Source organism: Dipteris shenzhenensis, chromosome 20, assembly GCF_047967505.1.
Source record: "Dipteris shenzhenensis isolate YYH24624 ecotype China chromosome 20, Dip_SZ_1.0, whole genome shotgun sequence".
Classification (NCBI taxonomy): Eukaryota; Viridiplantae; Streptophyta; class Polypodiopsida; order Gleicheniales; family Dipteridaceae; genus Dipteris; species Dipteris shenzhenensis.
The window spans coordinates 1,377,845-1,398,209 of record NC_141615.1 but is presented as its reverse complement, the minus strand read 5'-3'; the positions used below and the strand labels follow the sequence as shown (position 1 = coordinate 1,398,209).

General features: G+C 41.6%; 1 protein-coding gene across 2 annotated transcripts; it reads left to right on the top strand.

Moving 5' to 3' along the window:
• The first annotated feature begins 3,608 nt into the window (after positions 1-3,608).
• LOC147889110 (pentatricopeptide repeat-containing protein At2g13600-like) lies at positions 3,609-5,878 on the top strand. 2 transcript variants are annotated; one of them, XM_087391833.1, is made up of 2 exons: positions 3,609-5,315; positions 5,497-5,878. In XM_087391833.1, the coding sequence occupies exons 1-2, from the start codon at positions 4,064-4,066 to the stop codon at positions 5,697-5,699; spliced, it is 1,455 nt and encodes a 484-aa protein (XP_087247959.1). In that variant the 5' UTR covers positions 3,609-4,063; the 3' UTR covers positions 5,700-5,878. The 2 variants fall into 2 exon arrangements, with proteins under 2 accessions (XP_087247959.1, XP_087247958.1); XM_087391832.1 differs by having other exon boundaries at positions 3,609-5,878.
• The last annotated feature ends 14,487 nt before the right edge of the window (positions 5,879-20,365 follow it).

The window sequence follows — 20,365 nt, the reverse complement described above, 5'->3', positions numbered from 1 at the left end:
TGAGTCAGAAATCCAATGAAAGGATCCCAGGTTCAAGAATGAAGGTGTTTCCAAGCTCCTGAAGTGAAGTGGATACCAAAAGCAAGCAATAGTGGCCTCTACAAGTCAATACGGAGTCTCTGTCATCGAACGGAACAAGAAAAAGCTCAAAAAATGACTTTTTCTTTGAAAACACTTAAGAGGCTCTCAAAACCACTTCGCAAAACCAATGTGACTTTTCCAAAGGTTCCTCCAAGGTCTCTACACACTCGGATGTAGGTAAAGTCACCCACAAAGCTTCCCACAGAGCTTCTCCTTCCTCCCACAGAGCTACTGAGCTTCAAGCATTCACGCACGCTCAGCTAGATCACCCAGGCTCTGATACCAGTTGAAAGTGCTCTCATTTATATGTGCTTGTGATTGCATGTGAGGCTTTTAAAAAAATATTAGTTGTACCTCCTTGTCATACCCAGGGTTTGAGACTTGATGCGTAAAAGCTTCTTGCAGAGTCATACAAAGTCTTCCTTCTGGAACCCATCAAGAATTATGAAGTCAAACACGGCCAATGTATGGCGTGCAAGCATGTAAGAAATGTTCTTGCCACATACATAACAATCCCCTCATCGTTGAACTCTTGAACTATATGAGTCAGTGTCTGCCTTTGATCATTCATGAATTACAACTACACGTACGTGCAAAGGATAAGTTATAATTAAGCTCAATAGTAGTAATGTAAACAAGATAGGTAAAACACTTATTGTCGCACGATCTTCGAGATTTGGGCCATTAGCCATGGTGATGTGTTCTGATTATGGTCCCTCAAGGTCAACCTTCACGACAACAAATGCAATTATTTTCATCACGGAGGTGAGTCACTCCCTATTTCTTGTTGTTGTGATACCCATGGCACATGGGAATAGATAGATGTCTCCAGAAAAAATGATAGAGCACCATCGAATGGCTCCCCTTTAAGCACACTAGTGGTGGCGTCTACACGTAATGACACCAAGCATGTCCCACCCTTGTTAAAGCTCTTCTTGGTGATGGTAGGGCCCTCTATTTAGTTAAATCCATCGACTTCTAGAATGTCTTTGAAGTGGAATACGTATATGTGAGGAACATGTATGGTTGCTATTTGCCAATAGTCACGATTAGTTAAGTCAACCCATCGGTTCATTATTATGCTCTGGGCTCTCCTCTTTTTTTATGAATGCAATGGTGGTCACTGCAAGCAAGTGCAGAAGCTTTCAAAAAGTCACGATATTGAGCTCGATAGTGTTTGCAGATACAATGTTTTTTGGGGGTTGTAAATATGAATTGGGAATTTCTTGAAACATAGCATTTCCAGACGATGAAGATGTTGCATGGGCATAAAGAGAAACGAAGAAGTCACTTGCTCATTGTTCAATTGTCAAGAATATATTTGAACATGGATTTGTGGTCTATGATTCTATCTTAGTTACAGACCATGTCGCATGCTATTCACGTGGGCTGCAATGGAAGGTGGGGATCCTCTACAGTAAACAATATACAGATTCGCCAAACATTCAAATCGTAGGCATTTGGAGCCCGAATACAGTGACATGGATCTATAGACTGAGTTGCTTGCATCTATTTAGGTTTCGGTATGAACAGTCTCATTGAAATGCTAAAGTGGCAGTAATGCTCCAAGCTAAATCTACTAAGAGCTACAAGCTTCACCGACCTCGCTCTATGCATGAGGCTGTCAAACTGCTGACCTGGATGTAAATCTTAATATTTGCAAGCAAAAACTATGAAAGAGAGGCAATAGAGTGAGAGTAAAGGAAAAAAGCATTCACAAACACACATCATAGAATTTGTTAGTCCATTGTATGAAAGAACACTCTTCTAACAGGCCGTTCCCGTGATGATTTACCAAGACTAAGCAAAGCAAATCATGAGCCTACGCCTGAGCGAACATTCACAACCAGCACAAATAAAGTTCTTAATCTAGTGACAAATCTAACTCCACAGCTGTACTAATGCTTTTATTAGATTGACCATCTCCATGATGGAGAATTAAAGCATCTCGATCGTCTACATTCTTCCAGAATAAATAACGAGCAAACCATAACCACCTTATTTTAAGCATTGGTGTAATCAAATGCAGAACGAAAGAGCTTGCAAGCGCAACCACGACACAGAAGCTTGCAGAACGAAAATCGTGACTTTCCTTCTCAACAATTTATGAATAGACGTTTATGGAGTTTGCAACATTTTTTGGATTAACGCTCTCCGTAGTTATTGGCAAGTGGACAAAATAGTGGATGCCCTTATAGTAGATGGTAAGGTTGTGTGGAATTGCTAAAGGTGAACCAAACACCCAGACGAAAATTGTAGTGACATGAACGACTCTAGACAAGGACGATAATGGAGGAAATGGATGGCGAGGGGGGTGTTGGGTCAGAAATCCATTGATGGTGTTCGTTCTAGAGCACCACACTCGATTTTGAGACCTCCTGAGCAGGCGGCTTCTTGAAACGATGCACGTAGATGTTAATCGTGCACGTCATATTGCCTTTCCTCCCTTCATCACGGAGAAGCTTTCGAACTGCACGCGATACGTTAGCAAAATTCCAAGGACAAAGGCCTCCAACGTGTTGACACAGAAACATGAATGTAATCAAAGCTTACCCTCCGTGTAAGCTTGTGCTGCCATAGCCTAGAAGCCTCTCCTCAAAGAGATTTTATTCTTCTTCCTCACACCAGTAAGCTTGTTCAAGGTAACGCCCTTCCGCAGTGCAGCTTTCGTATCAAGGAGATCCACGGGAACCTCTATGGTGGAGCACGCAAGGAGGAGCTTATCACGCACATCACAGAGCACGATACAAATCCACTTGGTTAGTTTTAAAGGACATCAGCATCATAATAGAACAAAACGAACGCGCATTACTTAATGGTCAAGAGACATATTTGCACACACCTGCATTTGGTTGGGTCTCCCCGTAGTCGAGCTGCACATCTAAAGAATTCGCATCGTCTACATAGCACGACTCTCCATTAGATTCAAATTTCTTCAATTTTGGAAACCATCACGCCCTTCGGCAATGTTAGCAAGTGCGCACCCAAGGAAATAAAGAGTGAGGAAATGAAGGGATCGAGGAAGAGAATTGAGAATACGAAAAGCGGAACTGAATAGATGAAGATCGCATTTCTCAGTTGATCTATTGGGTACTACTTTTTCCTAAGGTCCCACTCCTGGCGTCCATTGACTCCACTGCTCCCTCACACCCGGCCATCACTATAATGCGACAATTGGAAGCTCTCCTGCTTAGCAAACTCTCGAGGTATGTGGAGGTAGCCCCAACGTTTCTCCATTATTTATAGAGGAGTGCGAGCCAGAACTATCCAAATTCGAACAACAGTCCTGATGCACACCACTGGGGCTTGCCAGAAAATGGACTAGCATAGAGCGACCACATCCTTGGCAACGGCCACCAAATGATAAGGGATTTCTGGAAAATTGTGACGTCTCTCGAAATGGTTTCATAACTGCCCCTCCACCAAAAAGAGCACTTGAATTGGGAAGGGCCTATTGTAAGATGCATGAGAGCATGATGGTTGATATGCAAATGTGAGTGTTGGCATTGCAATGAGAGACGTGGCAATAGAACTCAGATTGTCTCGCTCGAGTTTCAAAAATCATCAAAAGTGCAGTCTTCCAAGCCATCCGAGATACTCGGGATTATGAACATCGACGCTTACAGGTTGAAGTGGTTGTGGTTTGAGATTCTGCCCAGAAAGGAGGAGGAGCGCCATAGCAACTTTTGCTTCCGAGAAGGAACGGAGCAGAGGAGCCTACTGTGCTTGCTCTGATCCAAATTGCATGGCGAAATGGAGCCTCTCTCGGGAGCCCATGTCACAGAATGGTAGTCAACGTTTGTGAGCGGAGAATTCGGGTGGATCGCTCAGTCGTAGAAGTTCACCCCATAAACGGAGCATAAATTTTGGGTATGGAGGCTTTCAGGAAGGTAAGCTGCACCGAGTCTTGCAGGAATGAAGAATAGTCAGGGATCCTGTAAACAAATCCTGGAATCGGGAATTGAAGCAAACTGCGCTTCTTATGCATTTCTCTTACGGTGGTGTGGTAACACGAAGCCCTTGCTTTATAAGAAGCGCCCGTTTCATTAGGAGCGCGCTTGAGCGACAGCGAGTTCGCGAGAACCTCCTTGTGCGTACTTATAGCGAATGTAGAGCTCTCGAAGATGCATGTGCATTGTTTGTCAACTCGCATCAAGAAAAAACTGTCTCGTGGAATGTCCTTATCAGAGCCTATGGACGTTATGGAGAGGCTAAAAAGGCCCTTCATCTCTTCGAACAAATGCAGATACAAGGAGTACTTGCAGACGAGTTCACGTATGTCAGCTTGTTTTCTGTATGCGCCAGCAATAAAGCCCTATGTGAAGGCAAGATGACTCACGCCCTTATTACGGGCAGCAGGGTGGAGTCTGACGTTGTTGTAGGGAATTCTTTGGTCAACATGTATGGCAAATGTGGCAGCCTGGTGGACGCAAGGAAGGTGTTTGCAAAAATGTCCGTCAGGGATGTAGTGTCCTGGAATGGCCTCATTTCAGTGCATGCACAGAATGCGCAGGCTAAAGAGGCCCTTGAACATTTCTTTCAAATGCAGCTGGAGGGGGTGTTGCCAGACAAGTTCACATTTGTCAGCGTTCTTGATGCATGTGCCAGTCAGGCAGCCCACCTTTATGGCAAGCACATTGAGGCTGTCATTTCGGTCAATGGCTTTCATTCACATTTTATTTTGGGGACTGCCCTTGTGAACATGTATGGGAAATGTGGCAATCTGCAGGATTCAAGGAGGGTTTTTGATGGAATGCCTGAACGGGATGTGGTCTCTTGGAATGCTATGATAGCAGCTTATGGACAAAACGGGAAAGAGGAGGAGGCTATCGTCCTCTTTGTCCAGATGCAGCTGGAAGTGGTTCTGCCTAACAGAGTTACATTCATCAGTGTTCTTGAAACGTGCGCCTCTCAAGCTGCCTTGCTCAAAGGCAAGAGGATACATGCCCTCCTCGTCACCATTGGAATTGATTTAGATGTCGTCCTAGGAACTGCTCTTCTCAGCATGTATGCAAAGTGTGGCGGTCTAGAAGATGCATATACAACTTTTATTAACTTGGACAACCGGAATGTTGTCACATGGACAACTATGATCTGTTCGTATGCCCAGCATGGACAGGGCAAAGAGGCGCTTCGACTTTTTGTACAAATGCAGTGTGAAGGAATAAATCCAAATGAGGTGACCTTTGTCAGCATCCTCTCTGCCTGTAGCCATGCTGGTTTGGTGGATGAAGGTTGTCTCTTCTTTGTCTCCATGACTCGGGATCATCGTATTACACCTCTAGTAGATCATTACAACTGCATTATTGACCTTCTTGGAAGGGCAGGGCGACTAGATGATGCAGAATATTTGACCAACAACTTGCCACTCCCCCCGACTGTTGCATCTCAGATGGCGTTGCTGGGTGCCTGCAGATACCATGCTGATGTTGAGCGAGGACAGCGTGCTGCAAAACATGCGTCTGACCTGGAGCCAGAGAACTCTGCACCTTATGTATTGCTGTCGAATGTCTATGCTGCAGGTGGTAGGGTGGAAGATAGTTGTACTCTGGCAAACCAGGAATCTGGGTGCAGCTCAGAGTAGGACACTCGTAGGATGCATGCAATGGTTTAGCTAGCAAAGGTTCATTACAATTGTTAACTTAGAGATTGATGATTAATTGCATTGGACTACACCTAACATTCGGTACATCTAAGTCATACTAGTTCACTTCTATGTATAAGTGTGTTACGATGGGCATCTGTAGGTATAGGGAAGTAGTAACAGTATGTGAGAGATGCACTCGGGACTCAAGATGATGAGATACGGCTGAGCCTCAAAGGAGCCATTTAAGGTTTAGCTGGGCCCATTGCACCTTGTGCTGAATGAGGAGCTAAGGTGCAGGTGCTGTGATGCTGTGTGAGACATTAGCTGAAGGGAAGGGAGTGCTAGCTGAATTGTGTGTGTGTGTTGGGGGGGGGGCGGGGGGGCGGCTTCAAAGAAGAGCATACTGAATATATAAAAATGGCACGTAGCATGAATGCTTAGTGTTAGTGCTAGACCACCATGCCACGCAAGTATGTGGGATAATACCCATGGTGCATGACAGGTGGCAGTAGAACTAAGCAAACTATGGTACCAAGAGCGTATGTATCTGTGGGATAATTAAATTGCCTGGAACACATGGCAGTCTCCTACAGCACACCAATCTGTCATATCTTGGCCTATAGTGCTCTTATAGGACTAAGTTTGGGGATTTGATACTGGTGAAGGACTTCAGAGTTGCTTGGAGAGCTGGTGAGAGCTGGCGCATGCTTGACACCTTGTCGCCTCCCAGCCATGTCCCCTTTGCTCCATTGCATGGGGTAGGGGTGGGATTGTCTACGTAAACTGTGGTATGATTCAGTAGATAAGACAAGCTGTCTAAGCTAGGAGAAATTTGAGGTCTTCAATATGGAGGTGGTACAGGCTGTGAATGCAAGCCTGGAGGAAGGGGCCGTCCCAAGGCAAGTGAAAGTCCAGGACATCATATGCAGACAGGGTACGGGGCTTATTGGAAAACACGCCTAAGCACATGTCTCAAGCTCAGACACCGTTGTCAGGATAGCAATGGCCTTGCATAACTATAAACAAGTCATGTAATGTGAAAGATATGCCAGGACACTACAACCAGTTATTGCACTTCAATGTGTGCACACAAGTAGATAGAAGGCACTTCAGATCTAGGAGTGGGAAACTCACATGTACACCCAAAAGAAAAAATAAATAGATGTAGAAATCCCAAGTACAGAACCTGCCAGCAACTGTATGAACCTCTGTAGCAAAACATTGGCTGAGGTATGACACCCAAAATGGCAATGTATGCTGCAACAAACTGCTGTAAACTCTTCCTCTCTGCCATGTGCCCCTTTGTAGGATTCAGTAGCTGCTCAAGGACAAGCTCTTACTGTTCAATATGCTCATGTCTATGCACCCACAGTTGCTCTCCTATTGGCTGTAGGTATGCACAATATGGTGCCCTGGAATGGTAAAGAACTGCTGCAGAATGGACTGCTCAAGACCCCCACAATGGGGCCTTTTATAGGGCACAAGGCCCTTCTGTAAATGACTGATGGTCCAGCATATTGCTGACCACTTCTAGGGGCTGTTGACCGACACCCGACCCCCCTATGCTGCTGCCAACCGGTTCTACAGACTGGCCGCCCTTTCCAGGTCAACGAGGAGATGGTTTGGGTCCTATAAAAACCCCTCCGCTAGGTGCATTCTGCTGGGCATTGTCCAAGCCCATCTCCCCACTTTTAAAGGCCTAAGACTGGGCAGACAGTCCACAGAAGCATCTGTTGGTATCAATGGAGGCGGAAGTCAATGATACACCTAGTCAAGAAGGCAACAAGAAGAAACTTAATGAAGTTGTCAAGGATGGACACTCTTTTGAAGGGAGAGCAAGAAAAAGAAAAAGACGTGCTACTACTTTGATATGCTTGAACATTTGGTGGAGGATTGGTGGAAGGAAAAGGAGAATCAAAAGAAAAAGAGGAGGATCAATCCAAGGAAGATGACCATGGTAATCAGAAAGCAAACATGACTTGTTGAGGAGTTGTTCTTGGTGGCTACCCCTAGTAGCCCTGAGATTAGATATGTGGTAACAATGCTCATGTCTAATATTTAGCCATGGTCAAAAGATTCAATATCCTTTGTGAAGGTAAAGGAACAGCAGTTGTTTAGAACAAGGATGTGTCATTTTCTCTCTCCTTCTTGCGTATTTCTGTACACGCCACTTTCACAGATAGGTGAAGTTGAGACTAAAGGTTTCTCAAGGAGGACTAGAGACATGGTGCTTCATAGTGTTGGTGATCTAGTTGAAGACTTTGTTGGCAAGGTCACCTCCGCATCTGTAAGCCCCCATATGAGGAGAGCATGGGGGGGGTGAACCTAGGGTTTGAGAGACTGACACATGAGCAGCAGCATGGCTGCCATGTGGGCAAGAATCAAAGAGATGGAGGGTATCCAGAGCTAGGATGGATCTGCAGCAGCAAAAGGCGAAGCAGTAGCCAGCGCAAGGAACCCGGAATAAGAGGCGATCACATGGTGCTGACATCTGCAGGGTGTATGGCTCTGTACGGCCCTGGAAAAGGGCCTGGCGGATGCGCAGTTATGGCGGGATGTGCAGGTGCAGATGTGGAGCAGGTTTTGGGTCTGTTTGGAGGCCCTGGTTAGGGCTGGAGAATGGGCACCCAGGAGGGCAGGAGCAGCAGCAAATAGGGCTGCAAGGGACTGACCCTGGGAGGGCATATTTATAGCCCATATGGGACAGCCAGGCAGGCCTGCATAGGGACTGGGACCCTGCCTTGAAGTGAGGGCCAAAGCCCTAGTTTTGTAGGCCAGGGGCCCTGGTTATGAGAGCCCTTTTAGGGCAGTTTTATAGCAGCCTGGTTGGCCTGTTTGGGTCGGCCAGATTGAGGCTGCTGGTCAGTTTTTGGGGCAGCCCTTGTGCCCTATAAAGGAGAGGCATTTGGCCTCATAACACATCAATTGGAGCAGCCCTCAACCAGCAGATAGGAGCAGCAGAAGGACCTACCTTGGGCCTACATTGAGGAGGTGAAGGTGACCCAGAACAAACTGCAGACTAAGCTCGAGGTGCTGCCCACCTAGGCTGGCTTCCGGACAGCAAGGTGGAAGGGATCTAGACAGAGAGTCTACATATGCTCGAGGTGGAGCACGCGGGCTCAGAGATCTAGAAGTGTTTGGCGTCTAGTAGGAGAACCTGTTGGTCTTGTATCCTGTCCTACTTTGTGGACAGATGAAAATATAGAGAGTTGCTTCTATATTTGTCTCTAAGCATTGTCTATTTACTGGCTTGCACATCTATGCGCATAAGTTAAGAAGTTTGTGATTCCACACCCCACACGCACACTGTGTGAGCTCCTGGGCATTAATATCAGTCTTCTGTTGTGTGTACCTCTGTTGGGTAATTTCTAACAGACTTTGTGTGGGAGACGGCAGAGTCATATTATTGGAATTGAGATGCCTCCTACATGCCACTATGAGGGCAATAAAGCAAGCTACAAGATGCTGGATCAATTGTCAACAACTAGTGAGGTGTATGGGTGATAATTAAAGGATACATGTCCTACAAATATTATTAGGATAGGATTGTATATTATAAGTTTTATAATTTAAGGTTTTGAGGGGCCCACCAATCCCATGTCACTATGTGAGCCATCTTGGATTCGAGATTTCTCCTCTATGCTTTATAAACGAGTAAATGGGACATTTTTGTGATTCTAGCATCTATACTTGCATGTCATCTTGTGTTCTTGTTTTACGCTTTCAAGTTATAAGATATCAACAAAGGGGCTTTGAGGGGCCCACCAATCCCATGTCAATATGTGAGCCATCTAGGATTCAATAGCTTTCCTCAATGTTTTATAAAAGAGTAAATGGGACATTTTTGTGATTCCAGTAGTTCCTCTTGCATGCCATTTTGTGTTCTTGTTTTAGGGTTATAAGGTAATAACAACAGGAATTTCTTGAGTTGGTCTCCTAAGGATAGGCAATTGGTACTTGTTTAGGGTTGCAAGTGGGCAGCAAGGAGGCAAGATGCTTGGCAAAAAAGTTCTACATCAGCAGATTGCTCTAACTTGTGCAAGATTAGAGGCAAATAGGTGCTACATGAGGAGATGGCTCTCATTATTGGCACATCAGTCTGCTTGTGCAAGTTAGAGGAAATAGTATGATCAGGCTTTTGATAGGCTTGACATTGGAGCCTACATAAGACGCCATGAATTTAAGGGGAGTGGACAATATTTAAATACCAGGAAATTTGGACTATGACCAGGTACCGTTTATATACTAACCACTAGCCCCTTGCTTAGTTCTCAATGTAACTATACTTGCACAATTGTGAGGGGGCCATTGATCCGTTCCTCGAAAGCCTTCATCATGCTTTTACATTAGTAGCTAGGATTATAGCCTAATCATATAGGATATAAAGACTAGATGGCCATATTGTGCTTACTTGTAGAATTTGGAGCACTAGAGATACACATACTAGTGCTACTACCATACATCGTGTGACATGGGGATTTATAAAGGGAACCCAACCAACCCAACAAGAGGGAGAAGAGGGGAAGATGTCTATGGGATTATTACTTCAATGCCACATGACTTCACAACATTCTCGGATTAAGCCATGAAGTTTGCTTGGGTTGAATTTCTATTTCATTTGCATACATAGCTCTTGATAAAGTTATGTACTATCCTTCATAACACTTTCCAACCTTAGCTTTACAATCTCATAGGTCTTGTTGAGTCCAATATGACCACCCCTGTGTGGAGTATAACTCCTTTAACACCAATAGTTTGAAGGTTGAAGAGTGTGCTAGGAGTCTTCTATTCTTTTACCATATCAACCCAATTTTAAAGCAATACTTTGAAAATTTTGAGCTAGTAGATTCTCAAAGAGTTTGGGGTTGAAGAGTGTGCTAGGAGTCTTCTATTCTTTTACCATATCAACCCAATTTTAAAGCAATACTTTGAAAATTTTGAGCTGGTAGATTCTCAAAGAGTTTGGGGATTGTTGTACATTAACACTTACAAGACCAGATTATGCTTACCTTTCTTGTACTTTGTCATAATCATACCTTGCATGAAGATCAACAACCTTTCCTTGCTTGGGAGAGATAGTAGACTTAGGTAGCAAGAGAATTCTATGGCCATACAAGTTTTGTATTGATCAATGTCTAAGAAAAAGCAAGACTACTATTGGCACTAGATTGTTCCAAGATTTTATCAATCATTTGTTCGAAAGGTACAAGAGTTAAAATTTGTGAGCATCAAACCCTTGGTTGGTGAAAGTTTAAGAGAAATGGCAACCAACTCAACAAGGAGTATACACAACCAAAGAATTTTCAATGGATTATGTTTTTGTAAAGAGGCAATTGCCTGACACTAACATTCAGTATTTGAATTTAATAATGGAGTGGGGATATTCAAAAGCATCAAAATGTGAGCATTACTGCTCCAACCTATCAAACTCCACATTAGGACCCATATTAGTTATGTTTTTTTGAGAATAATTTCTCAAATATTCACCCAGATAAAAATAATAAAGCACCATATTTTTTTCATGTTGAACAATAGATGATAGTGATTTTAGTTTCCCATTTTCATTTATGATCATACATACCTTCGCTCGAATAGCTCTTGCCTTGCATTTTGATATATGGTCTAGTGCCTGCTTTTCCCCACACTAATAGCTATGACCACCTTGAAATGTCCAAGCTTCATCTTACCCATCTAGTCATGTGACTCACCAAGGTCACACACCAACATCATATGGCAAACTCCACCTGTACTATCTCATGTGGGATTGAGGGCTTATTACTCCAAATCATCTTGGATCCTATAATTAGTTGTAGCCACTCAATTTTCCTCCACTCTGTCCTCAAGAGATCGCCTTCCTAAAAGGGTGCTGCATACATGGCAGTTCGCCACTAAGTGTTGAAGAGCCAACCCTTCTTTGGTGGATCTACAAGATGTGCTTGGAAACACGGGCGAAAGCACTCTATCCTTGTGTGAATTGTGCCATGGCTGCCTGAGACATTGTGAAGATGGATCCTGTAAAAGTTGCTCCCATTGTGAAGATGGGTCCTTTGAAAGCTGCTCCCAGGTATATGTAGGACTACACCATCTCCACTGGATCACCTCGGTAAGTGAAGCTATGTCAACGAAGCATTGTGTTTGAGGTGTTGAAGATCATCGCCATTGTCTTCCCAAGGTTTACTGTCAGGTCTTTATCTCTGCAAAAAACCTCTCAGGCCTCTAAATGCCTCTGCAATCTTTGGTGAGTCTTGATTGCCAGTGGGCGCATTGTGCCCATTGTAGTTCGGCTTTTGACTGTGTTAGAGTGCACCATCTATGCCATCTTTCAGATAGTTACATTCATCCATAGAGTTTGGAACTTACCTCATTGGATACGTCTGTGAGCCACCTTGACCTGTAGTTGACTTTTGCTCTAAGGTGCCCACTTAGTTGCTCGGCTATCACAGTTCGCTCACACTTGCCTGACCATCCGATCCATCATGGTCTGGTGGCTGTCAATGAGGCAATTTGTTTGGGTGTTCATCGAGATCCTGGAGGAGAGGAACAAGTTGTTGGAGTTGAGCATACCGCTCTAACTTCGCATGTAGTCTCTCAGGATTATTTTGTTCCTTGCAATAGAAGCAAAGAAACAAAGGCCTTAAGATGCAATTTTGGGTTGTGTGAGCAATAAGAACGTGATGGAACTTGTCAAGACGTTGAAATATATGTTATAGGAAGGAAGGAAGGGGAAACCCATATACCTTTTGTTAATGTTACAATGCCCCTTCTTCCTTGTCTTGTTTATTGTCACCCCTCCCCCATGAGTTATTTTCCTCATCCCTTGCTCTGTGTATTACCCCACTCCTCCCTCATGATTTGTTATGAATTTTCTACCCCTTATGCTCTTAGTATTGTCTAATTTTTATTCCTCCCCTAGTATGAAGTTTCCTTGTATGGTTTTCATGTATATGAGCATATGCAATGCATCCAAGTACCTCTGAGATGCCCAATTTTTATTTTGGGACTCATATGGGTTTTGTAGGTAGCCTATTCAATAATTAGTTGGCTATCTTGATGATGGATTCTATCCAACAGTGAGATGGCATATGCTTTTCATTAAGCATTGCTCTAGTAATGCATATTAGTCTTTGTTTTTTCTTTTTATTCACCTCCTCTATTTGATTTGAGGACTTAATTTTTTTGCTTTGATTTTCTACCATTGCTTTCTATTGTTTGTTTGGTTTTCTACCTTGGCTTTGTATTCTCTAAATTTCTGAAGGACTTCTAACTTGGATATTAGAAAGTAGACCCAAAAATATCTACTGTAGTCCTCAATGAATGTTACATAATAAATTGGTCCATTCACACTTCTAGTCTGTGCATAACCCCATATATCATAGTGTATCAAGTTGAGTAACTCTTGCTCTCATTATGCTTCTGCTAAAGTTGGTCCCAGCTTGCTTTCCAAAACAATATGCTTCACAAAACTTTCTAAGAAAGCTTATCCTAATAATTCCAATTGCCATATTCTAATGTCTGACTTGTGTTAAAATTTTAAAATTGACATGTCCACATCTTTTATGAAATAATTTTGAAATTTGCATTCATTGATAATACTAACATTGCATGATGGTTTGGTATTGATGCTAGCATTCTTAATAATCTCCCTTCTTTAAGTATTGTTTCAACAAGTTGATATCCTTTAGATTTGTCTCTAATTATGCATTCATTTCCATAAAAATAACACTATACTTTTCCCCTATTATTTGTCCAATGGATCAAAGATTCTTGCTGAGTTTTGGGACATAAAGAACATAATTTACTAGTTCTTCATCTCCTATAAGATTTTCCATAGGTACCTTTCCTTTTCCTTAGATAGGAGATGGTGTATAATAAACTATATAGACCACATTCTTGCATCCTTTCGAAGGTTGCATTTTTGTAAACCATGCCTTATGTTCTATCATATGACATAATGTACCACTATCCTTTTCCTTAGATAGGATTTGGTGTATTGTCAACTATCTAGACCACATTCTTGGATCCTTCCAAAGGTTGCATTTTTTGTAAACCATGCCTTATGTTCTATTATATGACATAATGTACCACTGTCAACATACCATGGGACTTGACCATTTTCTTCTACATTATTGACATAATGATTGTATTCACTTTTTGATTCTATAGCAACTTGCATTTGTTCATCCATACTTTTAGTAATAATTAACATGTGTGCTTTTAGGTTAACCATACATGTCACTTTGTTGACTTGCATAATGACAATGGCTGCGTCTATAATATGAATTAGGGAGAAGTTGTAACTATGATATACTTCTTGAAATTCCCAATTTATCTCTTTTATACCTCTCAAAATTATACATTTAAGCCAATCATTGCATAGATCATGAAATTTTGAACTTTTTTTTTTCTAATAGCTCCTCAATCCAAGGTAAGGAGTAAAAGTTATGACCCCTTCTTTGTAGACCCTCCAAGGGTATTCCGCAAGTGGAATAGGGTTGGGGCAAGCTCGTCAAACCATGTTCCTCTAGTAGAATACACTTGGAGGCTCTATTAAAAAGCGATTATATCTTTTTCTTAGCTCAGCCTGAGGAACTATAAAGAGGAGATTTGCTCAAATTTTCATGATCTATCTAATGGTGGTGAAAGAAACAAAAGGGTATTTGAAAGTCATAAAATAAGTCACCACTTGGACATTATATATGGGCATCATATAAAGGTATATTTACATCTATCTCTATTCATCAATGCTTCATATGTACTTACATATTCCTTGAAAAAATTTGGAATTTTATGCTCCATGAAAATGACTTGAGACTATATATTTTGAACCTCCCACCTTTTGTATGCTCGTTGCTTGAGGGCTTTTACTTGATAGCGACTAGGCAAGCACAAGCTAACTACAATAGTAGGATAGTGAACATGCAAGAGCAAGCCAGTAGTGCAAGCTTCTATGACCAACATGCAACAATTCAAAAATTACTATGAGCAACATAACATAGCAAAGAAGAAAAATGCAATTAGCAAGGTCCCACATCATCATTAACACATGGCATTCCGCATCACCATCACTACCATGTATATTTCGGTTACTAGTGCCACCTAGGCACACAATGCCTTGCAGAGATACACTTGCCCTTCTAACAAATAACACACCATAGTGTCACCTCATCATTGTGCTTCAAAAGACACCCCTCCAGTAGCACACAATTGCATGTGTACACATGAATGCCACATCATCTGTTTCATGCACATATATACTTTGCATGCATTCTTTAATTTATTTGACACCAAATTGGGCCTCTAGGTCACTCCATAAAACCAAATCCACAAACTTCCAAATAGATACTTTGGGGCAACTAGTTTCTCAAATAAATATTGAGCAACATATGAGACATTAAAAAAAAGGGGTTTTAGGCTCTCAAAAGCCACATCCACCCATCTTGATAATTGAAGTCATACTTCTTTTGGAATCATTCTTAAGTACTTTTGACCACTTTTTGGGAATCATAAGTATGCGACATCAAATTTGAATACTATTTTGGTTAAATTTCACCATACCTTGCTCAATCTTGATCATAACGTAGCTCTATCTTCACCAATAGTTTTAGCAAGTCGAAAGTGACATTTTAAAGAAAATTTTGAGAATCTTGTATCTTTTTAGGTAGCATTATTCAAAAACATAACTTTTGGACTTGGTCACTTGTGTAATCTTAAGACTTCAATAAAGTTGGACAACTCAAATTATGGTCCTTGGAAATAAACAATGCAAGGAATTCTTGTTTTGCATTATAGATGGGAATATGGTAGTGGTACAATACCCATATCATCCAAGTTATCCATTGATACAATTACAGAAGCACAATATGAATGTGATGCGAAGGACAAATATGCTTAAGCAAAACATACAAGATGTTATGCATGGATAGTTAAATACAATTAAAACATCAAAAGAAGCATGCAACATGGTTGCAACTTTGCATGAATCAAATAATACTTCCAAGATTTGCATTGAGAAATCTAATCAATCAAAGCTTCTGACATAGCAATGAATCAAGACATACCTATGTACTAAGAGTTAAAGACATCAATACAAAGGTGCAGCTATAGGAGAGACTATGAAGTCTTTAAAAATTGTGACATCATCCTCAATGGAATCGGTGAAGGATATGAGAATTTAGTTCAAAACAAAGAAATTCAAAAGCATGTGCCAACATTGGAAGAACTACATTTTATTGGGTGATGAATTCAGGACACTAGCATTTCAATCCAAAAAAGGGTCAAACAATTCAAGATTTTGTAGCCTCTAAGAGAGGTAAAGGAAGAGGTAGATCAACATATAGAGGAAGTGGAAAAATGATGTTCGCTCTGTCCCAAAACTCAACAAGAACTTTGTTCCATCAACAATATCATCAAAATCAACATCAACAATATAATCAACATAAATAATAAAATAGAAACCATGACCATTATCAGCATCTACGAGGAAACAATTCCTACAAATGAAATATCCAAGGAGGGGAAATTCTTGAGCAACCATTCAATGTATCTATTGCCACAAATTTGAGCATTATGAAAGAGACTGCAAAAGGAAACAATTTTATCAAAGTGCTGAACACAACATCAAAAGAGAAACCTTTGAGTGAGAGGAAATGCTTATCAGTAGGGACCACATTTCCTTAACAGTACTTAGGTATGGAAAATTGAGAATATTTTAAAAATCTCTCCCTTGCCTTCCCATATTTGATAATATAGTAGAGATGAATTTATGATCGATTATAATGGCTTCAAGTATGAGGGTTTTCATTATCTCTTTCCTACTCATCCAAGGAATATGGTATACATTGTTACATGAGGGCTTCTCAATACTTTAAATATGGGATTGCTAAAGCTAAGGGAAACTCTTCCAAATCCATTAATTTACCATAATCCTCAAAAGAGAGTATGGTAGGGAGGGATTTATAAGAGTTTCTAAAGTGTTCACTATTTGTTCATATATAGATAATGTTCTCTAAAATGAAGGAATTAATGATAAATAAGTAAGTATATGGTTCCATATGAGAAATTGAGAAAGAATTACTTTGAGAAATATGCTAGCAAGGTTGGTGTCAGAAATTATCGCTTGGACTTTTTTGCTTGTAGGTTTTTGATGGAAACTATGCATATCCTTGTCTATTGCTTGTAGTAGGCCAGTTGCTATAGTATATTATGTTGTAGAAGGGAATCAGGACTTAGGTATTTCCTTAATACAAAACCTTAGTATGAGAAACTAAAGACTTTTGTAGATAAAAGTTGGAATTTGGCCAAAATACTAAGAAGAATTTGTTGAGAAATAGGACCTCTAATCACCCTCACATGCTCAGCAAAAAAATGTACTCATTAAAATCTCTCTCAGACCAAAGGACCTTCACAAAAACAATTCAACTCTCTCTCATACTCCCTCATAACACTTAGAACTTTAAAGATGTATAACATGGTCTCCAAATCTCTGATTTGGGAGCTTTTCAAACTAAAGGAAAGACCTTGTCACTTTCTACACAATGAAATATATATATTTTTTCAAAAGAAGTAAAATTCTATTAATGCTTGAAAACCATACAAACAACTTTCAAAAGGAGATGTCAATGAGAACAAAGGAAACATGTTTCCAGCTACTATAAGAACAAACACCGATTTTTGGATCTCATGGCTCATCACCTATAGAGATTCTAAAATAGCAACCATGATGGTGGTCTATACACCCAACAAATACTCCTCACGGGAAGGGTGTAGAATACTCCTGTCGGCCATGTGTGGCAAAAATGCTTCTACCTCTCGGTAGTTGTTCTCGAGCCTATAGTACCATGCTTATAGATGGCACATAGATTGAAGATGTTATCCTACCAAATGGCTACTAAAGTAGCTGTTAGAGAAATATCTAGCCTCCCTTCAATCGGCTGCATCGAGACACCCAGACATTCCAAGCAATAATGCTGGAAATGGTCTCCCACACACCATCCTATGAAAGAGGTGGAGTGGGAGGGCTGAACTGCATCATGAATCTCCATCTGAAAGACCTGCTAACCATGTATCCTGTAAGTCGAAGTGATAGGGTCGATCGCAAAGGCATGGACTGCCTCCGTGAGCCACGCTACCATCCCCCACGTGAAATCTTTGCTCATCCTCCGTGTGCTAGCAACAATCCTAAAGGACGCCAACCATGTCCATTGTGCGACTAGGTAGCCCCATTGATAGGGAGGGATCTTCTCCAAAACTCCATCCACACAGCCAGTGCTTCTGCCATCTCTTTGTATCTGCTCTAGCCTAGGCCCCCATGCACCAACAACCAGAAGAAGTAAGAAATCTTCCACGAGTGCGAACCTATCCAAAGCGGGGCCAAACGTGGCCTATGACCTCTAACCAATGGCATTCCCTTGGGGGGGGCCATGCTGCTACCTTAAGTTGGAAACTGCACCCAATGTGGGTAGTGTACAAGGAAAAGGAGAACTCCTCAACCCGGTCCGAATTCCCTATACGAGCGGGCCAAAACCACTCTCTTGGATCCCATTGAATGTCACATGTGGATCTGCCCTCCCAAATCCATAGGCACCACACTGATCCCTTCGGGGTCAATAAGACTATGGAGGGATCGATGTACCAAGTCTTGCCTAAGCGGCCCACATTCTTGACCCTCTGCCACTCTAGGTCCTCTAAGTCCACCTTTGTCTCCTTCTCCAACTCCGACTTAGCCTGCAGTGAGCCCTTGGTCCCACCCTATAGAAACGAGACTAGTGGGACCCAAGAGACTCTTGAAAGAAGCGTATCCAAAGTGGTACCCCCATCTGAGAGAATTGTCCTGACCAGCAACGGGGGTACCAAGGGCTTTGTAATCCCTCCCACTAAGAGATTGGGATCGCCTCCTCAATCTCTTGCATCATGGTTCCTTGGAGGTAAGAGAGGGCTTGTCTGTGGGCCTTTGTCTCTGTAGAAGTTGTCTCCCAGTCCCAAAGGATTTGGCTAGTCCCCTATCCCACTACACCATGCGAAATGAGTCCACTACCCGAGCATGCGCCCCTCCAAATCTTTGACCTCTGGATGCCAAATGAGTGGTTATCTCTCAAACTCCTCTCTGCATGACTACCTAGCATGTATGAGTCCTCCTGCCAATCTCAGCCACACTCTATAGAGGCTCTTCATCAATGAAGAACTCCTCCATGTTAGTGGAGTCTCAGAGAAGATCCATCTATGGGACTGCTACCACTACCCATCAGTGCGAGGCCTGTTCCCAAGAAGCCCTCGTTGGAGTAGGAGCTTCCAGGGTTTCACACCTTGGGTGAGGCCTCTCACTACCAGCTTGCCCAAAAGGGCTCTGCTCTACATCTCTGGATCAAAAATGCCCGGGGAAAAATCACTGTCTACTAGACCACCCTGGCTCTAGTGTCATCATAGCTTCCCAATGCAGCCTTGGTGAAAACACCAACAAGAAGCAATGCACTAGATGTGGCAAGGAGTACCTGGCTCACCACTAATGCTTGACCTCCAAGCAAGAGTTTAGAAGAGCTCCAAAAGCGACAATTCGAGAGGGGAATTTCATAAATTTTAACATTCTAGTGTGATGTTTTATGTTCAAAAAGTAGCATGCATTGCTTACTTTTATGGTGGTTGTCCTACCCATGATATTGTGTGAGTAATCAATTGTCTTATAGACAAACAACAATTTCTAAAAATGTTTGGCAATGTTTTTCAAGGGTCAACAACGGAGGGGTGGAAGAAAGGGGTCAAAGTATGTGTTTTTCTTGTGCAATTTCCATTTTCAAGGCAAAAAAATAATGGGAAGAGGATTCTCCCTAGAGGCCATGATATCGCGGCCTCTTGGGAGGCTCCTCTTGCCAATTTTATTTGGGCCATAACTTAGTCAATCGGACTCCAAATATGGTCATGTTTGTAGTCAAAACAATCGGAATGATATGAATGCATACATTTTTCATGTTAAAGTGTCAAAATTCTAGATATTTAGAAAGTTTATATTTATCTTTGTTTCATGAGAGCCGGACCTTATCAAACTCTATATTTAATTATGACCATGGATTTTTCTCATTTAGAGTTTGGTTCCTTGGTTTCCTCCCTCCATCCTAGAGGTGTATACATGGTTGACATAAGAAGGTGATCCATATTTAGTTAGCATCATCATGGTCATAAGGTGATCAATAATTTATTAGTTCCATAGTTTAAACATTTTATTCATGTGATCATTTGGTGTACAAAATGGATCAAATCATGTCGGTAGCATAAAAATCAATGAGCTACAAATAGCTGTTTGTGAGGGATTTTGCTAGAAGGAGCTTCTATATCATCGGTAGGAATATTGTTGCCATGTATGTAACTCCATAAAATAAAGAAACCCCTTCAACTCACATACTATCTTACATAATTCTGAGTGATCACCTCGAGGTGTAGACATTGTAGCATTTCCCCTTTTGTATCTATTGAATGATTGCTAACTTGCATGTATTTATTATTTATCGAATAATAGGTTTTCTTTTTGTATGTTGCCAAGAATTTTCCCTTTGGTATTCATTTAATGTTTGCTGACTTGCATGGATTTATGAGTTACCCAATAGTAAGTTTAATCTTTGTAAGTTGCCAAGAATCATACAAAAGATAATTAAAAACAATCTGTAATAGTGTCATGTAGATTCAACCATTTTTAGTAAAAATTTATTG